This window comes from Heterobasidion irregulare (assembly GCF_000320585.1).
Source record: "Heterobasidion irregulare TC 32-1 unplaced genomic scaffold scaffold_06, whole genome shotgun sequence".
NCBI lineage: Eukaryota > Fungi > Basidiomycota > Agaricomycetes > Russulales > Bondarzewiaceae > Heterobasidion > Heterobasidion irregulare.
Genome location: NW_009258202.1, coordinates 1,751,485 through 1,778,484, shown reverse-complemented (window position 1 = coordinate 1,778,484; position 27,000 = coordinate 1,751,485). Strand labels below are relative to the sequence as shown.

General features: G+C 58.0%; 8 protein-coding genes across 8 annotated transcripts; 4 read left to right on the top strand and 4 right to left on the bottom strand.

The window, feature by feature from the left end:
- Positions 1-91: 91 nt before the first annotated feature.
- On the top strand, positions 92-3,281 carry HETIRDRAFT_476639 (uncharacterized protein; the record flags this gene model as incomplete). Its single annotated transcript, XM_009549306.1, has 12 exons — positions 92-302; positions 370-393; positions 509-686; positions 738-837; positions 889-1,443; positions 1,519-1,584; positions 1,640-1,806; positions 1,864-1,913; positions 1,973-2,180; positions 2,239-2,559; positions 2,616-2,669; positions 2,749-3,281. 12 exons carry the CDS (start codon positions 92-94, stop codon positions 3,146-3,148), a joined length of 2,334 nt encoding a protein of 777 aa, XP_009547601.1. The 3' UTR covers positions 3,149-3,281.
- Positions 3,282-5,780: 2,499 nt separating this feature from the next.
- Positions 5,781-7,754, top strand: HETIRDRAFT_320550 (uncharacterized protein; the record flags this gene model as incomplete). The annotated part of the gene is made up of 5 exons (XM_009549305.1): positions 5,781-5,858; positions 5,916-6,991; positions 7,060-7,105; positions 7,186-7,517; positions 7,577-7,754. The coding sequence occupies 5 exons, from the start codon at positions 5,781-5,783 to the stop codon at positions 7,752-7,754; spliced, it is 1,710 nt and encodes a 569-aa protein (XP_009547600.1).
- Positions 7,755-7,977: 223 nt separating this feature from the next.
- On the bottom strand, positions 7,978-8,840 carry HETIRDRAFT_418842 (uncharacterized protein; the record flags this gene model as incomplete). The annotated part of the gene is made up of 2 exons (XM_009549304.1): positions 7,978-8,628; positions 8,688-8,840. The coding sequence occupies 2 exons, from the start codon at positions 8,838-8,840 to the stop codon at positions 7,978-7,980; spliced, it is 804 nt and encodes a 267-aa protein (XP_009547599.1).
- A 176-nt stretch (positions 8,841-9,016) lies between these two features.
- Positions 9,017-12,735, bottom strand: HETIRDRAFT_385547 (uncharacterized protein). The gene is made up of 6 exons (XM_009549303.1): positions 11,966-12,735; positions 11,733-11,843; positions 11,203-11,606; positions 10,946-11,134; positions 9,986-10,867; positions 9,017-9,861 (listed from the first exon to the last, which is right to left on the bottom strand). Exons 1-6 carry the CDS (start codon positions 12,640-12,642, stop codon positions 9,452-9,454), a joined length of 2,673 nt encoding a protein of 890 aa, XP_009547598.1. The 5' UTR covers positions 12,643-12,735; the 3' UTR covers positions 9,017-9,451.
- Positions 12,736-13,387: 652 nt separating this feature from the next.
- Positions 13,388-14,053, bottom strand: HETIRDRAFT_116021 (uncharacterized protein; the record flags this gene model as incomplete). Its single annotated transcript, XM_009549302.1, has 3 exons — positions 13,388-13,543; positions 13,576-13,780; positions 13,836-14,053. The coding sequence occupies 3 exons, from the start codon at positions 14,051-14,053 to the stop codon at positions 13,388-13,390; spliced, it is 579 nt and encodes a 192-aa protein (XP_009547597.1).
- Positions 14,054-15,443: 1,390 nt separating this feature from the next.
- On the top strand, positions 15,444-16,454 carry HETIRDRAFT_101979 (uncharacterized protein; the record flags this gene model as incomplete). The annotated part of the gene is made up of 2 exons (XM_009549301.1): positions 15,444-16,017; positions 16,237-16,454. The coding sequence occupies 2 exons, from the start codon at positions 15,444-15,446 to the stop codon at positions 16,452-16,454; spliced, it is 792 nt and encodes a 263-aa protein (XP_009547596.1).
- Positions 16,455-16,949: 495 nt separating this feature from the next.
- Positions 16,950-20,134, bottom strand: HETIRDRAFT_452378 (uncharacterized protein; the record flags this gene model as incomplete). The annotated part of the gene is made up of 10 exons (XM_009549300.1): positions 16,950-17,096; positions 17,172-17,353; positions 17,422-17,582; positions 17,647-17,883; positions 17,937-17,992; positions 18,034-18,155; positions 18,229-18,320; positions 18,379-18,882; positions 19,389-19,543; positions 19,892-20,134. The coding sequence occupies 10 exons, from the start codon at positions 20,132-20,134 to the stop codon at positions 16,950-16,952; spliced, it is 1,899 nt and encodes a 632-aa protein (XP_009547595.1).
- A 549-nt stretch (positions 20,135-20,683) lies between these two features.
- Positions 20,684-21,697, top strand: HETIRDRAFT_246773 (uncharacterized protein; the record flags this gene model as incomplete). The annotated part of the gene is made up of 4 exons (XM_009549299.1): positions 20,684-21,102; positions 21,176-21,218; positions 21,281-21,496; positions 21,614-21,697. Coding segments are annotated over 4 exons (762 nt in total), but the record flags the coding sequence as incomplete, so codon positions are not given.
- Positions 21,698-27,000: the final 5,303 nt, after the last annotated feature.

The window sequence follows — 27,000 nt, the reverse complement described above, 5'->3', positions numbered from 1 at the left end:
GCCACCAGCGACCAACTTCTTAACGCTCAATTAACGCTTAGGCGCTCTCTACCCTCCTGTGTTCGGTCTTCTGTACATCTGATCAGCCCCAATGAACCCTGCATTCATCCCCACCAGGCGACCGCCTACAACTCGCCTGACTTATACTATCACAGCTTCCTCTGAGCATAGTCACAGATATGTCCCCGAGAATATTTTGATCAATGCGCCAGATGATCATTCGAGTCGATGGAGTGGTGTACACGAGGGTTCGAACGTGAAGCAATGGCTACTTCTGCGTCTTGATCTACCTAGCGTCGTTGGTTTGTACCTAATCGCTGACTATTTCGCGCTAGTGAGTCGCTACTCACATTTTCCTACTTCTCACAGAGAGTATCACATTTGGGAAGGTGAGTAATCCTATTTCATACTCCTGAGCTCGAGATTAACAGAAAATTTTAGTTCAACAAGAGTACGTTTGCGGACCTATTGTGGATCTTGCCTGGGTCCGTTAAATATCCAATCATAGATCACCCTTGCAATGTAAAAGAATTCAAGATCTACGTCGGCATGACAGAAGCGCATATGACCGAAATTCTCCATGCGGGCCTCAAGAATGATGCCATTCCAGAAACGTTTCCACTCCGGCATATCAACAGTGCTGGCGTTTGTTTCCCCAGCCTGTTTCTGAAGATCGTACCACTTTCGTGGGTATAAGTGACATACCGAATTTTCTTCACACTGATACCGCATTCTAGTGCTCACAGTCCCAGCTTTCATGTGTCAATATGGTATGTGGCCCTTGCCGGAATATCAGATGAAACCTTTATCCGAGAAGTGAAGGCCAAATATGATGATGTACAGTTCTACGCTTTATGACTTCGCATCACCGTGCTGATTCTTCCCCAGCATCGCGAGACAGCCGCTTTGAGGCACATTCTGAAACACCTTCGAAAACGTCGTTTTCTCGCACCATTCAAGTCCATTATAGCGAATTCAGGCGTCGAAGTAGAGCACCCGCTGGTCACCCAACTGTACGATGGTCTGGTGTCGAAGGGCGACTGGCTAGAAGCAGAGAGCGTTCTCACCCGCGCATCCTCGCAAGGACTATTCGATGCATATCTGCATTCAACTCAGCCACATTCGGTATGGAGACGTATATACGGATTAGATCCAGACGGTGATGTTCCCAGTAGGCGAGGCGGGCATGCCATGTGCATCGACGAGGCCAGCGGTCTGATATATATGTTTGGCGGTTGGGATGGTCAAAAAAGCCTTGACGACTTCTGGTCATACTCGATTCCTGAAGACAGATGGAGAGTGCTCAGTCGTAGTGCTTCCAAGGACAAGGGGGGACCCGGCCCGCGCTCGTGCCATAAACTGGTATTCGACTCGAAATTGGGGGTGATTTATCTGTTGGGCAGGTTATCGGAGAGCGACAGCATAACCGAGGACAATATGGATGTTCCTCGAGATCAAAATACAGATGAAGGCCACACAGTTCCCGACGCACTCAATTCTGTCGTCCAACATGCCGAGTTTTATCGATATCACGTCAAAGGCCCTAATGCAGGAAGTTGGGTGTTATTGTCAGGCGATACAGCAGTAAGCAAATTCAGTCGACTCGATCATCGCAATCTTTGAATACCAGTATTTTCAGTCGTCTGGTGGTCCGCCGCTCATCTTTGACCATCAAATGGCCATGGATTCTGCCGCTCAAGTCCTTTATGTGTGTGGAGGCCGAGTGAATGATAGCCGTGCTGGCGAGTCTAGATATTCCGGACTATATAGCTATGACGTCGCGACAAACAAGTGGCGGCTACTCCAGTATGAAGGAATTATCCTATCATTGGCCTTCACAGCTAACCCGATGTTTAACACTAGACCGACGACGAACTTGGGCGCACCTCAGCCTGCTATATCGCGGCGTCTAGGTCTGTAGCATATTTCAAACATACTTTATGGAATCATCTCTAATTTTAGCTACTGACAGGGCATATCATGGTCTTCGATCCGAAAGGTCGCGTACTCTACGTATTTGCGGGAATGGAAGAAGAAAAATATCTGTCGGACATGTACGCTTATCACTTGGATACCAATATCGTCACAGAACTATTCTCAAATTTCACTGCCTCGGGAGGGCCGGACGCTGCTTTTGCACAGCGCGCTGTCATCGATCCCTCCCTACAAGAAATATATTTGTGAGTCCGACACCTCGTCCGTCCAATGCACGTTTACCTTACTCTTCGGCCTTGGCAGGAACTGTGGCCTCACCCGGAGCCAACAGAGCTTCCTGCCCCGTCTGGATTCGGATTCTATGAACTGGCTGTTTCGCTACGGTGACAATCAGCGAGTTTGGTCTAAGATTCTCCCTGAAGAGGCACGTGAGAACGCTGAGCATACGATCCAGCAACCGCGCGCGCGGTATGCCCATCAAATGGTGTACGATTCCCGTACGAAGACTGTCTATCTGCACGGTGGTAACGCTGGCCGGATGCTCGACCCTGGGAGTCCGGACGGAGGTAGAGACGGGCTGTCTGAGCACAGACTGGACGACTTTTGGAGCATGCAGCTGAAGCGGTAAGCTTCGTTCCGCTTTCCCTGAGCGGGCAATTCAATTAATCGATTTCAACCAGCCCACGCCCTGAAGAAATCGCGCGACGTGCGATACTGGAAGTCCGCTGCCAGCAGTGAGTAAAATACACCCTGCATCGGAGTTCTAGCCATGCTCCTACTGACTATCAAGCAACACTCTTCACCTATGTACAGATTTCGCGAGATGTGCAGGGACTCTCCGCCCGTAAAAGCCCTCCGGTTCCTGCAGACCGAGGTCGCTGAGGTCGTGGACCACGCCTGTCCCACAGAGAGTAACACCTTCCGCGAGCTCCTCACACACCTCCTTTCTGGTCAAATTAACGTGCCCTCACGCAGCACAGGCGATGCCACTGCTACGATGGTGATCGCCTCTTCACCTCATACTGACTTGACGAAAGACAGTCAAGGCGAAAGCAGCGGTGTGAGTGGGGATGATAGGCTATCGCAAGAAATCTTTGAACAGCGGACGGAGGTGTTCGAGAGGCTCCTGGCGTTCTTCCCTCCGGACGCGACGGAGCCCAAGTCGGACTTGATCGACTTGATCGATTGGTGCGAGGAGAGCATTCATGACTGAATTCGACTCAAGCAGTACAATTTTAATGTCTGATATGACGACCGTTACGATTTCTTCTATATGTAGCTTCAGTTCTTTTTTTGGTGGCATGTAATATTTAAAATGATATGATGGCAAAATTGGATTGGGGCCCTGATTAACCGTCCTCGACTGAGGATTGTGACTGGGGAAAACGAGTTGAAAATGTTGTGAACGAAGTACCGTGGTCGATTGTTGTATGAATAATCAAAGAAGCTGACGACGTGTGACATTATGCCGCCTCATCAAGGACACTGCACAGTGCTTTTGTACGGAAGTAATCGGCTCGTACCATCACAATGGCCCGACAGTGGGCATCGTTTGGCGCAATGTCATGCAATGTCCCCACAAGCGGCTGTGATATGCGGGATCGTGTGACAAGCCGTCGGAGACAAAAAGACCTGGACGTTGCTGGATGTGTGTTGAAGAAGAGCGCGATGGATATGTATGGCGGCTGAAGCGCTGAGAGATGTTGCCAGGGCCACAAAAAACAATTGAATAGCGAATGGAGATGTCATCAAATCTGCACCCAAAGGAAGAAACCCATATAGGACCCTGGTCAACACGATCGACCGAATTGAGGTTCATACCGGTTCAAAAGGGAGTCACCGGATGACTAGGGTCGATGACGAGATGGTCGCGACAACTGTGGATATGAATTTAGATTGCGACCTCAACGCTTAGTCCCCTCAATTGGCTCAGATCACGTATGTTCTTTGCGTTCACCGGAAGTCGAAAGGAACCCTGCTCCCTTGAAAAGACTGCATGGAGGTCCTTCACTCTCATCGATGTGATGCGCGGCGCGCGCAACATAAAACACGAATAGGCGGACTCGTGCTCTATGTATAAACAACTGCGGGTAATAGACTATCCACCCATCTAGTCATCCTCCCGAGGCGATAAAAACATAGAAAATTCAGCGGGCGGTGTCTGTTAGAATGATGCTCATCGCATTTCGTAAACTAACAATTCTCGATCATGACATCGTGCTCGGTGCGATTGAGACACTCGCCAGCTAGTTCGCAGTCGACTGCGGATGATTTTGTAGATGGTGATCATGGGCCCGTGTTCTCGATCATACTTGAAGATAGCTGTGACCTCAACATGCGCTGAACCCCAACATTACAAGACGCTGCATTTGTAAAGCTCAACCTTGAGCACGGACAGAGTCATAGTAGAAGGTAGACAAACTGTCGTCTGTACATAGAGCTGCTCGAATGCAGACGATGATCTCAGCAGGAAATGATGGGAGAAGGTAGGAAACGATCGCCGTGACGCCGGACTCATTAGATTGGGGTTAGGTCCTCCTCTTTTCATCTCACCCACATTTATGTTTTACGACTTGCATGAGAAGATCGACCTCGATGAAAGTATAGCAACATCGTTGTGTTCTATGTTTGTTGTTCCTACGGCTCTCCGATGTCTTATCCAGGTGTCATTCTATGGAATCACAGCTCTTCACATTTCCTTCATCTGGTCTTCGCCCACATTGTCGTCACCTCAGGGATGTTATCGACGGGCTCAAAATAGCCTCGCCTGCGAGGTCTTGCGATTCGACCGATGACTGCTTTGTAGCCCGGACTGCGAAATCTTCTTCCAGGTTGTCGGGAACAAATTTCTGGTATGAGCATATGCACAATCCTACAGTGTCTTTCCTCAGCGATGGAGATCGTAATGTCACTATCTGTGCTTCTGCGACGATGCACACGCGATTTTGAAGGTTGGACTAGAATATAACCTTTCCGCGCTTACACGTCAAGACTGATCAATCTCCTTCACAGGTTCAACACCATACGTAACTGAGCTAGACAAACAGAATCTTTCTAGTTCGGACGTGGCCACTTGATCACCCACAGAATGAGGTCTGTGCCTGTCCAATTATGTTGTCTCCTGCGCTGTCGTCTCACTTCAAATATCTGAACCAGTCTGTGTGTGCTCTTCGACATCGCTCGGTGCTTGCACCCACTTGCATCCCTAAGGCAACATCAAACGAACTTTGCATGAGCTTCATCGGTCACTTTCCGCCTTCTTCTAACAATGTCGGAGACAGATTGGAAAGACAAAGTGCCCCTGTCTCTATTGTCTTCGAGTTCGTGGTTAGGTCAATGGGGCTTCTTGCAGCCCTGGGCCTGCATGTGTATCCAACGAACCATGGATCTGAGAAGACCTGTGGTTGCGTGTGGAACGACATGTACTGTACACAACGCCCATTTCGAACCACCGGCGATTGTTTGAACGCCCAAGAAGTGTCAGATGGTGCGGGTGACAGACGGGTCAACTTGATTGAGGGTTCGATTGCCACGTTTGGTCACACCGTGATGTATTGTGACATATCATCACACGTTTTGTGACAAGTTCAAAATGACTCGTGTCGAACAAAGGCTGGTATTGCTGTTGTTGTTCCAGCATTATTCTAGCCATCGTCTTACTTCTCATAGAAGATTCGGCTTGAAGTTGGTCTGCTAAGTTGCATCTGAAGCCAAAACATCGAGTTGACATAGCCCCGTCGTCATCGAAGCCACGACTGCTGCTGGCGTGCCACACGACAAAGATTGACCTCTCCACACCCTATTTTCTCGCACAATCCTGAGGGAACCCATACCGGCCGTCCATAATGGCACCGTCGACACCTCGCGAGGATAGCTCGCAAGAGGCTGCACTTATCACCCCCGGCGGGACGTACACCATTCAGGTGCGCAAACTTTTCCTTGCTTAGTCATAAACGTGCGTTGAGCCTTCCGCCACCCAGACCGTCTCTGTAGGCTGCAAGATCTATGCCAGGCGATGGAATCCAGATACCTCGGCGCTCGAGGAGCGACTGGCAGAAATTCTGTCTATACGCGACAAACCCAATAATCCTTATCTCCGCCATCAGGCATCCGCGGCCGCCACACCCTCTTCCTCCAACGCAGCCCCAGCGGACCTCTTCGCGCCCGACCCCGAACTCGACAAGTACGAGTTCTTCATCCATTGGGATACATTCAATAAACGTCTCGACGAATGGATCCCCGGCTCGCGGCTCGTCCTGACCCGCGAGCTCGAGTGGCCACGTCAGAAGAGGGAGAAGGAGAAAGCAGGAAAGAAGCACGGCGGGGCATCGACGCCGACGAACAAGCGCATCGGAAAAATGCCGCGAGGGAAGGAGAACGCGCTTCTGAGACGCGCGACGCTGAATAACGCGATCGCGGGGCAGGCCAAGGGCATGCAGGGTCCTTCGGTGAGCGCGTCGCCCAGTCCTGCGCCATCGCCATCCCGCGCGTCCAGTCCTTCCTTGAGGCGCAAGAAAGAGGAAGAGGAGGAGGACGAAGACGCGGACGCGGACGGCGAGCCGGACGATATGGATGTCGATGCCGACGCGGACGCAGACGCAGATGCCGATGGCGAGCCCGAGGGCGAGGGCGAGACGTTCGAACTGGCGGTCGCACCCCCGGTGGAGTCCCCGGCGCCGCTGTCGTCTTTTTCCAAGGAAGCGGAAATCGAGAAGCTGCGCACGAGCGGGTCGATGACGCAGTCTGTGTCGGAGATTGCGCGCGTCAAGAACCTCAACCGCCTGTCCATCGGGCGACATGAGGTAGATGCGTGGTACTTCAGCCCATACCCGCAAGAGTACGCGCATTTGCCGATGCTGTACATCTGCGAGTTCTGCCTCAGCTACTTCCCGAGCCATTTCATGCTCAAGCGGCACTGCAAGCGCTGCACCCTCCTCTATCCCCCTGGAAATGAGATTTATCGAGATGAGGACATTTCGGTTTTCGAGATCGACGGGCGCAAGCAGCTCGGGTATTGTCGAAATTTAAGCTTGTTGAGCAAATGCTTTCTCGATCAGTAAGGGCCTGTTCGTCGTCTATAGTCTATTTTCGTGATCTGACAGGGTCCCCCGTTACTCCACGCAGCAAGACCCTCTATTACGATGTGACGCCGTTCATGTACTACGTGATGGTGAGCGCCCCACCTGCAACTCCGATATCTGCTCGCAAGTGTATGGAGATGGACTGACCGTTCCTCGCCTGCGTCATCAGTGTCAACGGGATTCCTCGGGCTGCCATCTCATCGGCTACTTTTCGAAAGAAAAGGAGTCGGCGGAGAACTACAACGTGGCGTGCATTCTGACGCTGCCGCAGCACCAGCGGCACGGCTACGGCGTTTTGCTGATCGAGTTCTCGTACTTGCTCAGCCAGCACGAGAGCAAGCTCGGGAGCCCCGAAAAGCCGCTCAGCGACCTAGGGCTATTGGGGTATCGCGCATATTGGGCGGAGAAGATCGTCGAGGCGGTCCTGGCCGCGGGAGACGAAGTCAGCGTGGACGAGATCGCGCAGGCGACGTCGATCACCCATGCAGATGTCATGAATACGTGCGTTGATCCCGTCGATTGATTTTTCTAGGAGACGGCTGACCTCGCGCACACGCCAGGTGCACGACGCTGCAGCTGTTCAAACACTACAAAGGCCAGCACATCATCTGCATCTCGGACGCGGTACTCGAGCGGTACCAAAAGTCTAAGGCGAAGCGGAAACGGACGATACACAAGGAGTATCTGAAGTGGCGGCCTCCGACGTTCACGAGAGACCAGCTGAGATTTGGCTGGTGATGGTCTCTTTTTTTGTGCCCCTCCCATATCGCTGTCGCTGCCCGCTTTGTTGTCCCTATGTATCATGATCGTGCCGGAGCTGTATCAGAGTATAATACGTGTATGTATCGTCGCGCCCCCCTGCGCAGAAAAGCACCTCGCTGCAAGGGTTCTATAAAGTACATCCGTCCCCGTAAGAGTAAGAAAAACAGAAAAAAACGTCAACGCACGGCGCGCGCAGATGCTACGAGCCGTCCGCCGTATTGCCCGCGCCCCCGCGCGGCACACGACGCCGCATCTGCACCGCGCCCGCGTCCTCGAAGCTCTCGTCCCGCTCGAGAATCGCAAACGACTCGGATCCGCTCGTGCTCCCATTCGTGCTCGCCTCGCCCCACATATTCTGCCACGACTCGGAGCCGGCCCCCTCCCTCCGCAGCCCGCTCGCACCCCCGTCCGCAGCCCCGTCCGCGTCTCCGTCACCGTCCCCATCTCCGTTCTCGTTCGCATCCCCGCTCGTGTCCCCGTCCCCGTCCTCCGCGCGCTCCCGATTCTCCTCCCCGCGCACGAGCTGGCGCCGCCCGAGCACTGGCGAGCCCGGCTGGCTCGCCGCGGGCGAGAACACGCCGACGCCCGCGAGGCGCTCCTCCGCGCCCGCGAACGCGGGGAAGCGCGCTGCGTGCGGCGAGCCCGGCTGCACGACGATCGCGGGCGGGGACTCGGCCTCGGCGGCGGCGGTTGAACGCGCGGGGTGCGGGGTGGCTGGAGAGGCTGATGAGGTTGCTGGGGTTGTTGGGGTTGGGGCTGGGGCTGGGGCTGAGGCGGGGGCGGGGGTCTTGTCGGACGTGTATGCGCTCGTGTCGCCGAGCGTGCGTGCGATCACGTAGGAGGTGACGTCCTGCAAGGTCAGATCGGGTCAGGTCAGGTAGATCGTGGGCAGCGGAGGGGGGCACGGACCAGGAGGGTGAGGAGGACGCCGGGGAGGATGACGATGAGCGCGAGGAGGCGAAAGGTGTACGCGGCGCTGGCGACCCACGAGTCAGGGCTGTAGTTCCACAGCGCGTCGACGTACCACCGCCAGAGCAGCGCGGGGATGGAGGCGGGCGACATCGCGCGCAGTGCCAGTGGTGGCGCTTTCGACGGAGTGGGTGTTCAGGCTGTGGTGGCGCCCGTCGGACGCGCCCTCCGCGAACCGCCTGGGCACGCATGGCAGCCGCCCCTTCCGCTTCCGCGGCACTCGCCGTTCGCAGACCGGTCCAATATTGCGAATGTCATTCAAGCACGATATCCTACGCACAGTACGAGATACATAGTATTCAGATCCAAGCCCCGGCTGGCATCCGACGCGGGAAAGTTAAAAAACAAAACAAAAAATCCCGTCCCGCTGTCCCCAGAAGGAACGAACACACATGCAGATAGAAAGAAAGAGAGAGAGAGAGACACGAGATGCGGACGGAGACAGATAGGGGCGGGTAAAACACACAGAGGTATGATGCAAAACGACAGCGAGGTAAATGGGAACTATAGTCTGTATCAGCGAGCACGCGAGAGTGTCCGAGACGGTCAGCGAGGAGAGCACATATATACGGGACAGCACAAAGGACGGGGTCAGGAGGGCCAGGAAAAGAGCGGTCGGGGAATCACAAGGAGACGACGACGACCGAGAGAGAAGGGGAGAGAGACAGACACAGGCAGAGAGGCAGAGAGACAGAGAGAGACGACTACGGATACACCGTGGATGTGGGGAACACGACGCCGTCGTGCCTCACGAGGACGATCGGCCGCCGCTTCGTCGACTGCGTCTCTGGCGGGAGACACCCGAGCACCTCCGAGCACCGAATCTCGACGTACGGCGACGGCTCGGACCCAAAGAAGACCGCGACCGGGTCCGTCTTGGAGAAGTTCTCGCCGTAGAGCGTGAGCATCTTCGACGTCTGCGTGTTGGGCTTGGCGAGCATGTGCCGAGTGCCGTGGCCCTTGGGGGCCTCCGCGGCGCGGTCGGGCGGTAGGTACTTCACGACGCCCGGGAACGGCGTCACCGGCTTGGACGGGCTCGGGAACGACCCCGTCTGCGGCGCGTTCTGGTTGTCGAACAGCACCGGCGGCACGTAAAAGTTGTACCGCACCTGATCTGTGATCGCACGCACCGTGGCGGCGCGTCAGCATTTCCGTGGAGAAGAACACAACGCGCGCGGGCCCAAGGAGGAGACGAAGAAGGAGAAGGGGAGCGCGCCCAGAACGTTCGCGCGACTTACCGGTGCCGACGATCGTCCACACGCTCGTCTCCCCGATATCCACCTGCCACAGCGCCCCCGACATCGCGCTCCCGTCCCCGCCCGCGTGCCGACTGCCCGACGAGCCCGCCGACACGGGCCGCCGGCGCGTCTTGCCCGACGCGCTGCCCTTGGCCGCGATCCCGCCCGCGCTCGACGTGCTCCGCTTGCCCTTCTTCACCCGCCCGCCGTCGTTCGACGGGAAGTCGAGCGGGTTCGGCACCGGCGACGCGGGCGCGCTCGTCGCGTGCCCGTGCCCGTTGTGCGGGAAATAGTCGGTCGAGGCCGACCCCGCGCCCGAGCCGTTGCTCGACGCGGGCGTCGAGACGAGCGGCGAGCCCGGCAGCACGGGCGAATGCGACCCGCGCGGGCCGCCGGTGCCGTTGACGTCAGCACCGCCTGCCCAGAGGCGGCCGTCGGTGGGGCGGTACGTGTTCACCTTTTCGCCCATGCAGGAGAGAAAGGCGCCGGATTGGCCGGGCGAGCCGAGATCGGGCATGCCCTTGCCCTGCTCGTACACCTCGAACGCGACCTTGTGCAGCTGGCTGACGGGGTCGCCGCACACCTCGCCCGGCGCGCAGTACGTGTCGCCGACGCCCTTGGCACCTTCGTGGGCGCCCCCACCGACGACGATCGTCTGGTGGTCGACCTTGCGGATGATGAGCACGGGGGAGACGACGCCGGAGGTGAGGCACTGGAGGACCACGGTCTGATTGTAGTAGATGGGGATGGGGGAGCCGTTGTTCATGAACGGGATCGCGTTGGGCGGGGGCGAGGGGTAGTCAGGTTGCGGTGGTGGCGGTGGCGGTGCATCGATACCCCCTGCGGGCTTCTCCACATCAACGATGTACATCACGAACGGGTCTGCGACGGGGGTAAAAATTGGAGTGAGCCGCGGTGCGGGGGTCGCGCTTCTGATACGCAGCGCGGCAGGGGACTTACCCCAGCTGGACGTCCGCGCGATGAACGAGGGCGTGCTCGTTCGATTGCGCTGATCCACCCCCATCAGCGGAGCGCCATCGGAGCCCTTGAATGAGGATCCTGATCCAGAGACGCAGAGATACTTTGTCGACACCGTCTGCGATCGCAGGCGATGGAACAAGGAGATGGTCGACCCGTGGTTGATGCAGACTGCGTGCGCGCGACGGGCATCAGCCAAGCCGTTTCAAGACGCGAGATGGGGAGGGCGATCGACTCACGCTCGAGGTTCTTCGCGCTCTGCCGCTTTTTGCTGGGCTTGCTGATGACCTTGATCGGGCGGCTGGGGAAGGTGCCGATGACGCGCTCGGGCTCGTCGTCGGCCGCGGGCGCCATGATCTTCACGAGCGCCTCGACCTTTTTCTTCTTCTCGTCGACGTCCGAGATGAAGAGCTGCTTGCCGACGCAGCGCCCGATGTACGTCGTGCCCGTGGGCGGATCGCTGGGGTCGAACGGCTTGCCGAGCGCGGCGGACCACTCGACGGAGCCCTCCTGGGGCGCGGGTTCGCCCGAGATGGATACGACGACGCGCGGAGGCGAGAGTTTCGGCTCCTCCCCTCGGCGGACGACGTCGGACCACCATGAGTTGCCGATCATGATCGCGGTCGGAGGCGGGCACAAGAATCTGACCGGGCGATCAAAATAACGGGGAAAACGGAACCAAAAAAAGAGCAAACAAAAAAAAAAAAAAGTGAGTTGAGCATCCGAGCCAACGCGCGGACGCCACGTCGGGACACGTAAAGGGACGCACCGCTTTTCCGTGCCGTAGGATTTTTGCGCGACTTTGCTGGACATGACGATGACGGTGCGCTCGCCAAAGGCGAGGCGGTTCTGGGTGCGGACGTACTGGTCCAGGTACGGGCTGCAAGCGACGGGACGGGACGCGAGGGGTCAAAAGGGAAAGATCAGAATGGGACGGGAGAATTGGAAGACGAAGGAGGAGAAGCGAGAAGCGAGAAGCGAGGGAGGCAAAGAGGCGCGCACCGAATGAAGGTGTGGAGGTCTGTCGCGGCGGGGATGCCGGCCGAGTTGTGAAGGCGCATGCGCATGATGTCGTCGACGGCGGGCATGCGGAGGGCGAGGTCTGTCTGGGGGTTGGGGATGATGTAGCCGGGGAGGTCGTCGTAGGGGGAGGGGGCGGCGTTGTCGGGGCGGAAGTGGGTCGCCTGGGGGGCGACGCCGCGGAGGAGGTCTGGGCTCTGGGGGTGGCCGTGGGGGTGGACGGCGGAATGGGAGTGCATCTGGGAGGATGGGGCGAAGAGGGAGTCGGAGGGATAGGCGCGCGGGGCGAGGCGGTCGTGGTAGGAGGAGCTGTAGGCTGCGAGGGCGAGGTCGTCGTGCATGTCGGACTGGTAGCCGTTGGAGCTGACGGAGGAGAGACGGCGGTCGGGGAGGAGGTCGGAGAAGGGGTGGGGGGACGAGTAGTCCTGGTGCTTGATGCCGTTGTTGTTGTTGTTGTTGTTGAAGGGGCCGGGGTGGAGGCCGGCGAGGGAGTCGTTGGGGGCGAGGGGGGTGAGCTTGCCACTGGGGTAGGAGGGGGAGGAGGAGGAGGAGAGGGAGTTGATCATGTCGTAGGGACCGGGGTTGGGGTTGCTTTGGGAATGGAAGGAGGGGACAGAGTCGCCGAAGGGGGGGTGGGCGTAGAGCTGGTCGGAGGGCATGGAGTAGGAGGGTGCGGCGGGGGACGTGTTCGAGCGGAGGCGGTGGCCCAGGAAGGAGGAGGGGTGGGGCTGGTTCGCGAAGAGGTCGTAGGAGGGGTCATCGTGGAGGCTGAGCTTGTCGGGGTCGAACGAGGGGTCGAAGTGGGTGTTGTAGCCGTGGTGGGGGTGCTGGGCGTGCTGGGCGTCGAGGGCCATGTTGCGGTCGCGGGCGACGGTGTTGGACTTGAGGATCTCTGCGAGCTCCCAGCGCGTGAGGTCCTGGCTTGGGCGGGGGTCCGTGCTCATGGGGGAGTCAGGGGACGGGGAGAGGGGGAGCCAGGCCGCGGTCTGAGCCATTGGAGGCTGTGTGCAGACGCGAGCACGGACTTATAAGAGAGCGTGCTGAGGAGATCATCCGGCCACGCTGAACCTTATTGCAATCGCAACATCCTCCCCAGCCTTCTTTCCGACACGACTCCCCGCACCGTCCTCCTCTCCCGTCCCCCGATCCCCCTGCCCTTGTGGCCCCCCTCGGCCCCAGTTCTCTCTCCCCCCCCATTTCATCTCGACGAACCCCCCCGCAGCCCCCCCGCCGTCTCTCGCGCCGCCGACCCGTTCCGTCCCCCCACACCCCTCCCACCCACCCTCCCACTCACCCTCCCGTGTCAGTACGGTGGCCTCAGCTCAGCTCGCCTTGCGTAACGTTTATTTCCGCGGTCTGCCCGTTTCGCTTTACGTACCCGCAGTCCTGATAGGTACGCGCCAATCAAGCGTCGCGATCCCCTCGAACGAACCCGTTCGATCGCGCCACCCCTCCGCTTCGATCCAGCAGTCGACCCGCCTCCCGATCGCTCTCCTCGACCGACCCGTCCCACCGCCGCACCCCTGCCGACGGTCCTCTCCCCGCGGCCGACGCACCTCCCTTCCATTCGAATTTCATCACCGCTGACACACGCTGACACATCCAGCCCAGCCGCGGCACTTCCCGACCCCGCCCCTGCTCGATCGCGGCACCCTGCCCATTGGCCCCTGCCCTCGCCAGCCAGCGGGGCCCTCCCCAACTGCCTCCGCCTTGCGATCCCACTGCCCCGCACCCGCGCCCTCACAGACCTGGCCACGGACCCTCCCCAGGTCTCCAGTCCCCCGCCACGCCGCGACCCTGCGCCCACATGGAGCGCTACTTTCTTCCTCTCGCCTTTCACGCGCCCGCCCACCCGTCGCACGCGCGCGATCCCGTCGAACGATCCGTCGCGCATGCTGGTGGCATCGCGCGTGGCGCGGACGGCGATCCCGCTGTGCTGCTGTGCTGTGCTGCGACGCTGAATTTGGCTTTTGACCGTGCTGCAGCCTCCGACGTCGAACGTCTCGGTCTCGCTGTCCCGCCGGCTCCTGCCTCATAACTGGCGCTGACGCCGACGCCGCTGGGCAGCATGTATGTTTCAGCGCTCGCGCTTAGCCGGGGTATGGACCACGCAGACGTGCGCTGTACGCGGGCCACGCAGACATGCAGCGCACCGGCGTTCATTTATGCGTGGCACATAACATCCGTGCAAGCGCTATCATTCGAAATTTCCAAAGATCGCGTTCTGGGCGAACCCGGCGGGCAAGTCGTGCGCGCTGGCGTGGTGCGGGTCTGCGCGCACAAGCGTGATCGCGTCGGACGATCCGACGCGCATGCTGGTGGCATCGTGCGTCGCTCGGCCGGTGATCGTGCTGTGCCGTGCTGCGGCGTCCGTTTAGCTTCTGACCGTGCTGCAACGCTCGACTCGTCAAACGTCCCGGTCTCATCGCCACTGCACATCAAGTTGTCCCATAAGATCCCAGCGCCGCCGCCACCCGGCAGTATGCATACATTCAGCCGTCATGCTTGGATGTGGTGTGGGATACGCAGACAGACATTGCGTCAATTGTGATGCACAGCGTACATGCAGACGCCACTGTTCAGGCATTGAGGACACGACCGGCACCCGATGAGCGGGTCGTCCGGGCTGCCAGCGCGTGTCGATCGCGACACCTGCACCCGATGCGCGCGCCGGCTTCCCGCTCCTGCTCCCGCGCGTTCGTCTTCGTCTTCTCTTCCTTCGCCTTCGCTTTCGCCCTTCTCGTTCCCCCTTCGTTGCGGATGGGGCGTCGGCTGTGCTCGTTCGGGCTATGCGTTCGCGCTCGGGGGATGTGGATAATCGTTTTGTGCGGTGCCTTGCGCATCGACGTCTCCTCTTTGTTGTTTATGCTCCGCTTTTGCCTCTGCCTTTGCCATTCTCGAGCGGCTCAGACGCCCCTTTCCCCCTCCCCTCCCCCTCGTTGACTCGTTGACACTTTCTCTTTCCTATTTCCGCCCCGCTGCGCGTTCGCGCCATGTTGTGCCGGCCAGCCCGACGGCCCTCTGCGCGCGCGTCGGGCGTCTCGATAGGCTATCGCTCGCCCCCGGCTTCCATCCTTCCCGCTTCCATCTGCCCTTCCCTCTTCTGCGCTTCTCACCTTCCTCGCGTGCGTTTCCGTTCCTCATTGGACGGCTGGATGCGTGGCTGGATGGATGGATGGATGGAGCGGGGCTGGAGCTCGGGCTAGAGCCCGGCCGTGACCGTGGGTCCGCTTCGGGGGCTCGGTTCCCAGCTCCTCCCCCTCTGACCACCACCACCTCCCCCCTCATTTTTTTCTCGCGCTTCGCGATGCGCCGCTCGCGCTGATAGGCTACGTGCCCTCCGCCCCCCGGTATCTATTGCGCGCGGTTTCTTTCGCCCGTGCGAGGTTCGCGGTTCGCGGTTCGTCGCTCGGCGCACGTCATTGGCGGGCGGGCGACCGTCCCGCGCACGCGATAGGCCATGCGCACTCTGTTTTTTTGCTTCCGGCCGGTGTCTGTTGCGCGCGAGTTGGTGGGCAAGGCCTTACCTCAAGGTTCACAGTCCACAGGTTCGTCCATCAAGGTTCGCCCGGCGTGGCGTCGTGATTGGATCACGACGCGTGCGCGCCCACGCGTCCACACGCGTCCTTCTTCGTCGCCGCTCGTCGCCCAGTCGTCGTTCGTCCGTCGTTCGTCCGCCGTTCGTCGCCAGTCGTTCGTCAATGCAGAACGACTGTGCTCCCTCGACCACGTGAGTGGCCGCTCGGGCTGCCCGACCCAGCGGGCTTGGCGCACGCGGATAGTCGCGGGTGCCGACGCCGTGCGCGCGCAGACCCGGGGTACCCTCCGGGCTCGGATGTGGTCTCAGGATGCCGATGCAGGCACGCGCACCTCGAGGCCGCGAGAAGCCTCTCGAGCCGCACTTGGGCGACTCACGGTGGCTGCTGCTGATGCTGCTGGTATCGGCGCGCATGCAACATACCCGCCGGCGAGGGCAGGCGCGTACGCGCCAGATCCCACCCTATCAAGTCGAGTCATTCCATCGTATTGGCATCGTGCGCATGTGCATAGCGCGAGCATCAGTTCATGCCGGTTCGGTCCGCCCCAGCTCCGGTTCGATCTCCCCCTGCGCGCTGCAGTCCAGTCCCCCTCATCATGACGCAGAACGCAGAACGACCTCGGTCGGGCGGTCGGGCGGTCGGACGCTCGAGACGTCGCGCACAGGGCCCACCTGCTCGCACGAGAGAGGCTTTATTTGATTTGATCCCCTCCAGGCGCGAGACGAGATCTGGGACCCGTGATGGGTCCCTTCGCGCTTGCTGGGCCCCCCTCTCCCCTCACTCCCCTCGATCTCTATTCCGCTTTCTCTCTTTGGCTCGCGTCGCGGGGGACCGGTCGGCTGGCCGGCTCCCAGTGGCTCCCAGTCCCTATCTGCCTCGCTGGCGCGCGCGACGTGACAGATGCGGATGGGCTTCGGACAGACGAGACATAATCTCCATGATCTGGGCACTGGTTGCCGCGTTTGCGCGGTGGCGCGCGCGCTCTGGCCCCGCTGGCAGTCACAGTCGCAGGCAGTGTCGCGTCTATGTCTATGTCTATGTTCGCAAGTTGGGCATTCGCGCAGAGTCGCGCCTCGCTTCGCGGGCTGACTGACGCCCATCATCCCTTCCTCGTGACGCGCAGGCCCTTCTTTTGATGATGATGATGATGATGATGATGATGGGTGAGGATGATGGTGAGGATGCCACAGATCAGATCCGACTGCAATTAAGGCCTGGCGGCCGTACATATTGGGCACAGCACAGGCCACCGGTGCCTGCGTGCTTCATTAACACCGCACAGCATCGCTGACATGCCCCGCCCATCAGTCAGCTCTGCATCTGTCATCCTGACGCGCAGGCAGGGGGGAACTGGGGAAGCGAGATGGGGAGAGGGGGTGGGGGTCGAGCGGCGCAGGGCGGACCTGCAAAAACGCAAAAACGCAAACTCAAACGCAAACACCGTTTCGTCGAGCTTCAAGCCCGCTCGAAATGAACGGGAACGCCGCCGCCACTCCGGCGGTTTGATCCTCAGCGGGGCACGCCCCCGCCGGCGACTCTGGGCCAGCGCCGCGCGGCACGGGTTGCGGCACGCGCTAGCGGGTCACCTGCCCGCCGCCCGCATTTCACGCCATAAAGCGCAAGGTCAGGCTGTCTGCTTGTTTCTGCACTTGGATATTGCGGGTATGGGTATGGACATGGATAGTGGATACAGGCACGGACATGGGCATCCCGCATTCGTAGGCATCTGGGTGGTTCGCTCGTGGGCCCGGTTCGACCCGGTTCGCCGCTGGTTGCGCCTTCCTACTTGAGAATGGGCCCTTGAATGGGTTGGCGGCTGCCGTAAGTAAAACTTTGGACGCGAGCGATACGATGCGATGCGATGCGATGCGATGTTCGTATTTACATATGAGGGCATACCGTCGGCCCCGCGTATCATTTCATTGTGTGCGTCGCGGCGCGGCGCCTCGACTGGACGAGCGTTCTGCGTGGCGCGGGCGCGTGGGCGCGCACCTTGGGTGTCTGCGGCACCCGCGATGGCGACACCGTCGAGCGTCCGAGCGCGTATGGGCGGCCGGGGCCTGTCACGCAAGGTGCGGTGTCTGGCCCAGCGGGTGGGCTCCGGGCTGCCATGCCGGAATGCACGCGTCGAGCTGAGTGCATTTTGTGTTCGGATGCGGGGGCGTCGTATGCACAGGCATGCGCGCGCCGCGTCGTTTGAGAAGGAGTGGAGTGGGGGCTCGGGAGGATCGGTATGCCGCCGGGCCGCTGCCGTCGAGCTCGAGTGCGAGCGCGAGCGGGCGGTGTGATATGGCACGCCGTCGTGTCGTTGTCAGCGTCCCCATGTTACTTATCCGCCGACCGATATACGCGTTGCGTTGACTGCGCGATGCATCACAGCCATATGCACCCCCGTGTGGATGCAGTCCGGTCACCGCTTGCCGCGTCTCCCCGTCCGTCCCGAACCTGTATCGTCTGCCGTATCTTGCACCTACTTATCAGTAAGCCGGCTGTGCTCGGTACGCGACTCACGATCATGACGCGAGGCATCCGTGCCCGTGCATGGTCGAGTGGGCTGCCATACACGCGCCTCGCGCCTGTAGATAAGTCGTGTCGGTAAGCGGGTGGCGGTCGATGCCCGAGCCCGCACCAGCCTACACCCTTTAGAGACCGATCGAATGACAGATGAGATGAGGAATGGACGAGACCGCGGTCCGTCCGACAGACCTCGCGGGTACTTCATTCCAGGGGAGGTCGGGGAGGCGTGACGTACGCGCACCCCCGCGCAGACCTGCTCGGACTCAGGAACATCCGTCGCTCTTCATAGGCAAAAAGTGGGGTTGGATAGGATGCCGGGTCGGAGCTTCGCTCGCGCACGGTGAACCGACTTGCCTATCAGTGCGTCGTCGTGCCGCGGCGGGCAATGGCCCGCCCGCGCGGGGCCTCTGAGTTGCGAATCGCCGTCCGCCGGCTGCGAAACTCAGCTCGTGTTGTTCGAAACAATTTGCTGATATTGCGTCGTCCGCCGCGTCGACGCCGATCGAGGGAGGGTTGGAACGGCGGCAAGCGCGCGGACCCGAAAACGATGCAGCCATTTGACTTGTTTGCTTCCGCGCCCGTCCTGGTATGTCTGTCTCCTTGTTGTGCAATCTCCGCTCGTGGCGCCAGTAGCGCGTGAAGTCAGCGCTTGGTGCCTGAGCAGCGCGCCCTTGATGCAGCCTTGGTACCGTGCCGCGCGCTAGCAAAGCAGTCGACTCGTCCGGGATAGGAAATTGCATGGCGACGTTGATCGCAGATGCAGATGGATCGGCGTTACCGATCACGGGGCGGCTGATGCAGACGATGGTCCTCGCGCACAAGACAGACGTCGCTTCTTCGTCTCTACAGTATCAGCAATTAATGAATTGCTGGCGATGCGGCATGGACTTCGAGCACTGCACAGAGCATCATCTCTGTTGTGCATGACGTCGAGCCCGAGAGTTGGTTGCTAGGGCGCAGTGTCGTAAGTATTTACAGGGGCCTATACATGAATACCGTACGCGTCGCACTGCTTCGCATTAACGAGTATCAGATGCGAGGCACCAGTCGAAGCAGATTTATGACGGAGAGATGCGAGACGGGTCATGGCAGCGCCGTCGGTCAATCCCAGAGCGAAGGAGACGCGAGTCGAGGACCTTTGGCCTGAGGACATCGTTCGATCGAAGGGCTGTGGTGCAGCTTCGTCCGACGGCGCGCGACAGCTGTCTCGCAAGCGATGATCCGGCAAGAAAGAAGGCTAAAGAGCTTGCAGCTCTGGTGCGTTCGTCTCGCCAGTTTTGCGCATCGGCCGTCGCGTCCGAAATCATGAGTGCTACTTATTGAATGAAGGACCGATGGGCAGAGCGTACGCGAAATCACTTGACCGTCCTCGTGCGACCTCGTAGATGTGCCAATGCGCGACGCGCGATAAGACGCCTCGGTCGAGAATAACGAGGCCCGAGCGTCCGAGGGGTGGAAGTGAGATACGCGCAAAGTCGAGAGCGAGACTTGCGAGGCGACTAGACTAGCCTATTATCAACAAGGATCCGAAGTTCTGATTAGGAAAACAGAAGTGGCCGTCGAGGCGCAAGATGCAGACCGCGGCCGCCTGACGCCCAGGTTTCGACATAGCGTCGCATTTGTTGGACGACAAGCAGGATGGATCACATACGCATAGGATGGCATAAGCAGGCAAAACGCTTATGGGCACAGTGTTCGCGGCGTGAATTGGCACTGGCAGGTGCAGTTCCGAGCTTCACCGAGATCAACGGTTCATGGTGAACATGTGACCACTTTGAATCGGACAGATGGATCTTGAGGCTGCTGTCCTTCGAAGAAGACAAGGTGGAGGGAGAGGTGGGGGTGTTCGCACATAAGGCGAGATGAGGCGAGCATCGATATTGATATATGGTGTGAGGACAGCAGCGAGCGGGATGGAGAACGACGTTGCGGGTGCACGGTGTGCACGGGCGTGTGTGACTCCGGGGATGACAGGGCGTGACACGACAAGTGGCCGCGGCGGCGTTGGACAGTTGCCTTGCGGTGGTCGTCGCCCACCTGCCACCCTCTCTCTCTCCTCCCCCGTCTCCACCATCGCGACAGACGGCTTGCCCATCCCCCCCGCACCTCTCTTTGTTTTTTTCCTCTTTTGCGCGACATTTCTCTTTGCTCAGACCACTGCGTGCTCCGGGAGCGTCCCGGATACACGCGCCGCTCCAGGGCAAAACTGGAGATACCATAGGATATCATGTCCGCGCCATCATATCGTCTCGAAACTCAACGTCGCCCACCGCCTCCACCCCTGCGCCTGCAAAACAGCTCGGGAAAACGCTCCTCCTCGCTCGCAGGCGCATCCTCCGGCGCATCCCCAGAGCCCCTTCTCTACGACCTTCCTTCGGCGACACCTCTCTCCCCCCCTCCATCAGGAACGATACCGCTCAATTCTCCGACCTCACCAAACTATCCCGGCCGTTCCAGGATCAGACAACCTCGGCGCAGGACCAGTCCCCCGCCCGCTTCTCGCACGCGCTCGGCCACCCCATCCAGAGTTCTCAGCGATCTCGAGGAGTTTGCAGGCTACTGCCGTCAATGGTAAGTTCCGATCGTTGAATTTCGGGTCGGGCAGATTGGCGATCTTCGTCGTCGTTTCACTATCGTCGACAGGTACTTTGACCAGAACGATGAGGCCGGCAAACAAATGACGAATACCTTGGCCACGCTGCCCCCCTCGCAGCGGGCCCCCTTTTCGAGGCTGCAGTCCTCCATCCGTACCGCGTATCACGCGAGCGTGAACGCTCGACGGACGGCCGAATTCCAGGCTCACTTGTCCGCTACCCATCCCGGCGGCTCGTTAATGCCTCATTCGCGCGCAGATCCTAGCGGCCCAATGGCAAAGAAAGAGAGATTCGAGCGTTTCGACCGGTTCGTGCGCAGCTGGTGCACTATGGGGATGCCAGGCACTAAGCCCTTTTTCGAGGGTCTCTGGGCTCTAATGAGACTCCAAGTCGTTCCTGAGCAGCTCGGCGGTGCGGGAGGATATCGAATAGAATGGGAAATCGACGACGCTGTTTTCAAAGAAGCGGCGTGAGTCTCTATTTTAACATGATTACGAGTTCTGAGGTTAATATTTCTCACCTCGGCGATTTGCGCTACTCAGTGGCAAAGATTTTATGCTCGAAGCTATTGACGTTCTCAAAGGAGTGCGTTCGCCGCTTCATGACTGATGTGATCAAATGCACGTCGATGGCTCACTTTAATCCAGGTTTTAGGGTTCGAGGAGTTCCCTTCCAAACGCACCTCAACATCGTCCGTCAACAATTCACCGCTATACCGACCGCCTTCTCCCATGCACTCTCGGTCGCAATCCCAACCTTTGTATTCCAAATCGCCTGTCCCTGCTCGGCGGACAAATCAAGATACCCCTATCCTCGCGAAACGCTCCCGAGCCCCTAGTGACCCTTTTTTGGACACCACGCCCGTTTCCCGCTCGTTCACATCCACGATCACGAAATCGTCGTCTGGAAATACTGCTGTGCCGATTTCCGCCTCGCTTTCTGACACCGACCCGCCTAGCCCGACAACGCCCCCAGGAGAGGCCTACGACATATTTCCCCCACCGTTCGTTGACAACGGTTTCGAAGAGACCGAGCAGCAATACATGCGCACCTGGACGTCGCCCAACTTGCCCGATCCAGAGGTCCTCGAACTGCTCAAGGTGTTCCCCACGTTCATTTCACGGCGCACGCTGCCCCGTTTTCCCCCTCGACCGCCTCCGTCGCGCCGCCTGACCGACGTCGAGGAAGGCGCAGAGGACGATGACCCGAAGAACGAGATCCGCGTCGGCACAGGCCAGATGTGGGTCAGCGCGCAAATGCGCAGTGAGGGCTGGGACGGCGGCTGGTGGGTGCGGTTCAAGCTGTGGTGGAAACGCTTGTTTTGCTAGGAACTTTTTGTTGGTGTCTCATCCACTTTGCTGTGCTTCACCGATTCTCCCATCCGCACATTCACTATCCATTCACGCCGCGCACATTTTCAGCATTACATCTCGCACATCACCTCTGACACCTGCTCCGGTTGAACTCTCTCTATCTGGTGTCGTTCACTGTCGCGCTTCGTCCAAACAGACCCTTGTGCAATCAATATTATTGGTTTAACCTCTCCTTGTACTCTGACGTCCACATACGTACGAGCCTTTTCTGCTCTGCATCTTCACCTTATCCGTCATTTGTTGGATACCCAGCCTTTGTGTAGTCATCTGGGATACTGATACTTAGTGTGTATGACGATCATAAAGCGTATAAGGTTCCTTCACGTCTCCGGCACAGCGTGACCATTGCGATTCGCATATGGCCTCATATAACTGCCACAAGAAAGATGCAGCCTTGGAGGGTATCTCAAAGCTTGTCATGAGAGAAAAAACACTTGTGCGTCAACCTCCATCCGCTCCTAAATGCTGCCCCTCACGGCAGCAAAGAGCTTGCTTCCGGACCGGGTGAAGTGTTCTCAGCAACGACTATTCATGGGCGAGTGCTTGCGCTTTGCGTGCCTTGACCCTCTCGAGCCTGCTTATTTCCATGCCGAGTTTGGCTATTCTGAGCTAGAACGAGGGGCCCGCCACTTCCTCTGTGATGCATTTTTAGTCTTCAGCAGATAGAGCGCAGAACTTGGTGGCTGAACGATAATGAAAAATCTAGCGTCGGTGGCCACGTGAGGACCTCACTCTGGTTCTTTTGGGGCGGCTGGTGGGCGATTGTGGATCACTGTACCCGTGCCAGGCCGGGCGTTCTAGGTCGAGAGGGGTACCCGGACTTGAAACTTGATGTGATATACCGTGCCGTGATGAGAAGCGGTCCATGGCCCCTCGCGTACCACCACTCTGGAAGTGCCGAGGTAGATAGAGTGCGTGGTACAGATCGCCAGACGGTCCCTGCTATCGACCTCGACCCACTCGGGCGGTATGCAGGTACAGTATGCAGGTCGCATACCACTCCACTGGACATCGGGTTCCTACATCATGCGTGCTCAGTTAGCATCCGCGTACCCATCACTGCTGCGGACGTGATAAATCGTGCAAGCACGGCACTCCTTCTCCGTCGATTGTTTTCTAATCTGTTCGTCAGGCGAATGGGTACACGAAAGGGACTGTCGGCCACCCGAGGACTTTGCTCAGGGTGACAGAGCGTCAAAAGGCTCCATGATCTGGGGTGAAACAGACGTGCGCACGCACCGGTTCGGCTATACGCGTTGATTATGTCCAATGCCAGTCTTACAAGGAGATATGGCTGACACCCTGTCAGGATAGCCCTCATGCCTTGAATTGAATGCGTCCGAACTGTTCGTCGACCACCTACTGGCAGGAGGAGATACGGGGCGTACGACGGCGCCGCGGAGCGCGCCAGGTGGATCTCCTTCAGCGCCAGGGGTATCGCCGTCCTGCATCCTACACCTTCTAGCAAGTAGAACTTGGCGGGTGATTGTTCGCAAACCATGATGATCCATCCATCAGTCATCAGGACTCACCACCACAATGCAAAACATAGGCCGTAAATGAGCTCACGCAGTCAACTCACGTACAATCTACATGACATATGAGTTGTGAGCCTTGACCCGAGTGGTATCAAGCGGGGCTTCCCTGCAGGTATGCTAGTGGTGATCCCATCGCCCCTATAGGTTAGCGAGACCATTCGTGATTATAAACTTTGCTCACCTGTGGATGCGCCCTCACATCCCTTCCATGTGCTCAGAGTCAATCGCTATTCCATCCGGCGCACGCAGCAGGGCGCACGCCCTCATCCCAAGATGTTCGGTCATCTGATGTTGCACTGCCTCTTTAGAGCCAGGATAATAGCCAAGCCGAGCGTTCATAGAAGCTGTTCAGGTCGGCACTTGTACGATCAGGAACGAGGCATTCCGATGGGACAGCGAATTCGAAGTCATTCCAACGTATTGAATCCATAGATGCATTCGAAGGGATTCTGATGATCCGGTGACGTCGAAGTGAGACAAACAACGCCGTTGAGGGAACGCCGGAAACAGCCGCGAAGGTATTTCTGGACACCCATTAGCATAAAGAGGGAATTCGGTCTTTTGACATTTGGCCACGGGCGTCATGCAAAGTCGGTCCCAACTCGCAGCATCGTGTCTGGTGGACTATGTGCGCAGACATCAAGGAAGGGGGCGCTACCAATGGAACCCGTGATTATCTACATACCTGCAGTGGCGGGGCTTCTTGAGTAGACAGCGACATTCTGAATTGCTGAGAACGCGTTCGACTCGGAATTGACGGAGTCCACAGATCAGACTGAGTAACAAAGTTACTGCCCAGAGCTCCGAAAGGCCTTTACGGGGAATCGACTTATTCCTCTCGAAGCAGACGTCATTTTTTTTCGGGAAAGGGTACGATACGCCCATTTAATATGTAGTGACCTACTTTGGCCCATCACCATACCGAAATACGGACATCGTTACAATAGACGGCTAGACCGGAGAAGGGGGACTGCCGTTAAAATCCTACACGCGTCGGTTTGAGTCAGCATAGTACCGTAAATGAACCCGAAGTCCTTGAACGCACTTGCAACAAGAGGAGATCAAAGCTTGCAGAGAAGCCAAGCAGCTCACCGAATCCGCACCACCCGTCCAAATGAAGAATTTCAGACAGAGTATACCAGTGGGAGTATTACGTGGTTCCCGTAGCAGTATGGCCAGCAGAGGAGCTTGGTATTGAGGCTAGGAAATTCCTTGTTGTCTATACGTACGACGAGCGCTGTTAGGAGGTAGTAGAAGCTGCGCAGATGATGGGACCATGAGCGTCAATTTACAGACTTGGTTGAGATTGCGGTCAAATTGAAGGGGTCGCGGAGAATTTTCAATCACCGACGTCAATAACGTCGGTACAGTATCGGACCCCGACGACAGCGAGACCACCCCAACGTGATTCATCCCGTAGGTTTCGTCTTGACGAGTGGATGAAGAAATGGAATCTTGAACCTTCGAATATCCAGATAGACTTTGATGACGCTCGGCTTCGACGGCTGGATATTCAATCTCTCATGTGACTTCTTTTACCACGTCCCTAGAGTAAAACAGCACCAAAACAACCTATGACGACGATCCTACCGAGATTTCAGCAATACGGCCAAAACCTCTCACAGCGTCCCACGTGCTGGATGCAAGATGCCTGGTTGGTATTCGAGGTGTAGAGGTGCATCTCGACTCGTCCCACGCCGCTATCGCGCGTCCAGGAGCCCATACACTGGCTACCTCGTTACACTAGACGACGACGTCGGCGAGTACAGCCAACGAGGAAGGGAAGTCAAAAATACGTCCTTTCAGAAGTTCGGTTAGGATGACATCGACCCTCGATACTCCACTCGCTTCAAAATCTACCACTCGGCCGGTGTGGCCGCAGCCTGCCACACTAGACGGGGGTTGGGGGAAAATAGTCAGAAGTTGGGGGCCTGGGCCCGCAAAGCCCCTTCGGTCCACGAACAAGCCCCGGGTACGTGCGCGGTGCTGATTCGCCCCAAGCCGTCAATTGCACACACACCCACACACACTGCACACCGACGTGGGTGAAGAGTATTCAATGCGGGGTCAGCACAACCGGCGGAAGAACGATGCAAGTGCAAGGTTGTGTACCTTTGGGCAACGTGACATCGCGTGCGTACGGCACCGGGGGAGATATGGGATCTTTGATGCAACATAGCTTCCACAAAGAGTCTAGCTGCTTTGTGGGGCTCACGTACTACGACACGACGTACAAAAAAGATCGAAGCCACGGAGTGATCAAGTCTAGGAGGCTACTGTGACTATCGCCTGGCACTGGCTCGCGTTGATGGTGCACTTGGAAGATAGTCTGCTTCACTGCTATGTCACTGATGTATCCGAGGAGTTTGCTGTTCAAGGGTTTGGCTCAGTGATCTTAGGGATGACAGTCGGCACTTTTCCCAGCTTTGCGTTGACCTCCAGAACCCAACGTCGAGCGAATAGAGTGCGAGGAAGGCTCGAAGGCTCGAAATAGTGGTTCACGCATTGTACCATATGTTCGCATCGATTCAGTTTAGGGGTAAAGATAATACCCAGCAGGCGAATGGAGGGGAAACTGTGGCACGGCGGAACATTGGCGAGTTGAGAGAAGGTTGATCGGAGTCGACAGCACACGCTACTGCGCGATTCCTTGAGTTGCGAAGCCTGCTCACATGTGCACAAGCGCAGGGAAGATTCCGTCGACGAAGGACTACAATGTCTCTTTCTACACATCTGTGAACGAGGCTGGCGGGATCGTGGTCACAGGCGAAGCTCGGTGCGAGACGAGCGGCTGCAGCTGCACATTTGGCGACACGAAGACGCGACCGTTGTTTTGGGATGGCACTACGCGTTGAGGCAAGGCGGGTTACCCGCGCATACAGTTGGCGGGAGGTGAATAATGCCGAATGATATGTCTGAGGGATTCCGGCGCAGCAAATGGACTGAGGGTGGATGCTGTCAAAGTCTATCAAGCGGTAGTCTCCGTTGCTGACCCAATACGCAGAAGACAAGTCGTTCGGCGGAGAAGATGGACTGAGGCGTGAACGCAGCTGGACGCGGTACATCAGGCAACACATGTTGCGAGACAACCCTACTTCAGAAGTCAGGGTTGGACGCGCTCTCCTTGTCGCAAAGGCGGGCCTGGACGCATTATTTGAACATTGACGCTGATGTTGCATATAATGTGATGATAGTCTGCAATACATCAATTCCGAAGGCTGTACTCCTATGGAGGTGCGTTTCGCGGACTTTGTCTACCGAAAAATAAGGCTCACATGAGTGATAAGTATCGCAAGACCAAAGTTCTCGGCATTCACTCACGCGTCCGGTGCGGAGAAGAGTCTCTGTCGAACCTAACGAGAGAAACAGAGGACCCCAAGGTGTGGCAAGCAGAAGCAACCAAGACATAGCTCTCCTGCGCAGCCAGGTCTTTCCAGAGGGTCGTGCTAGAACGCT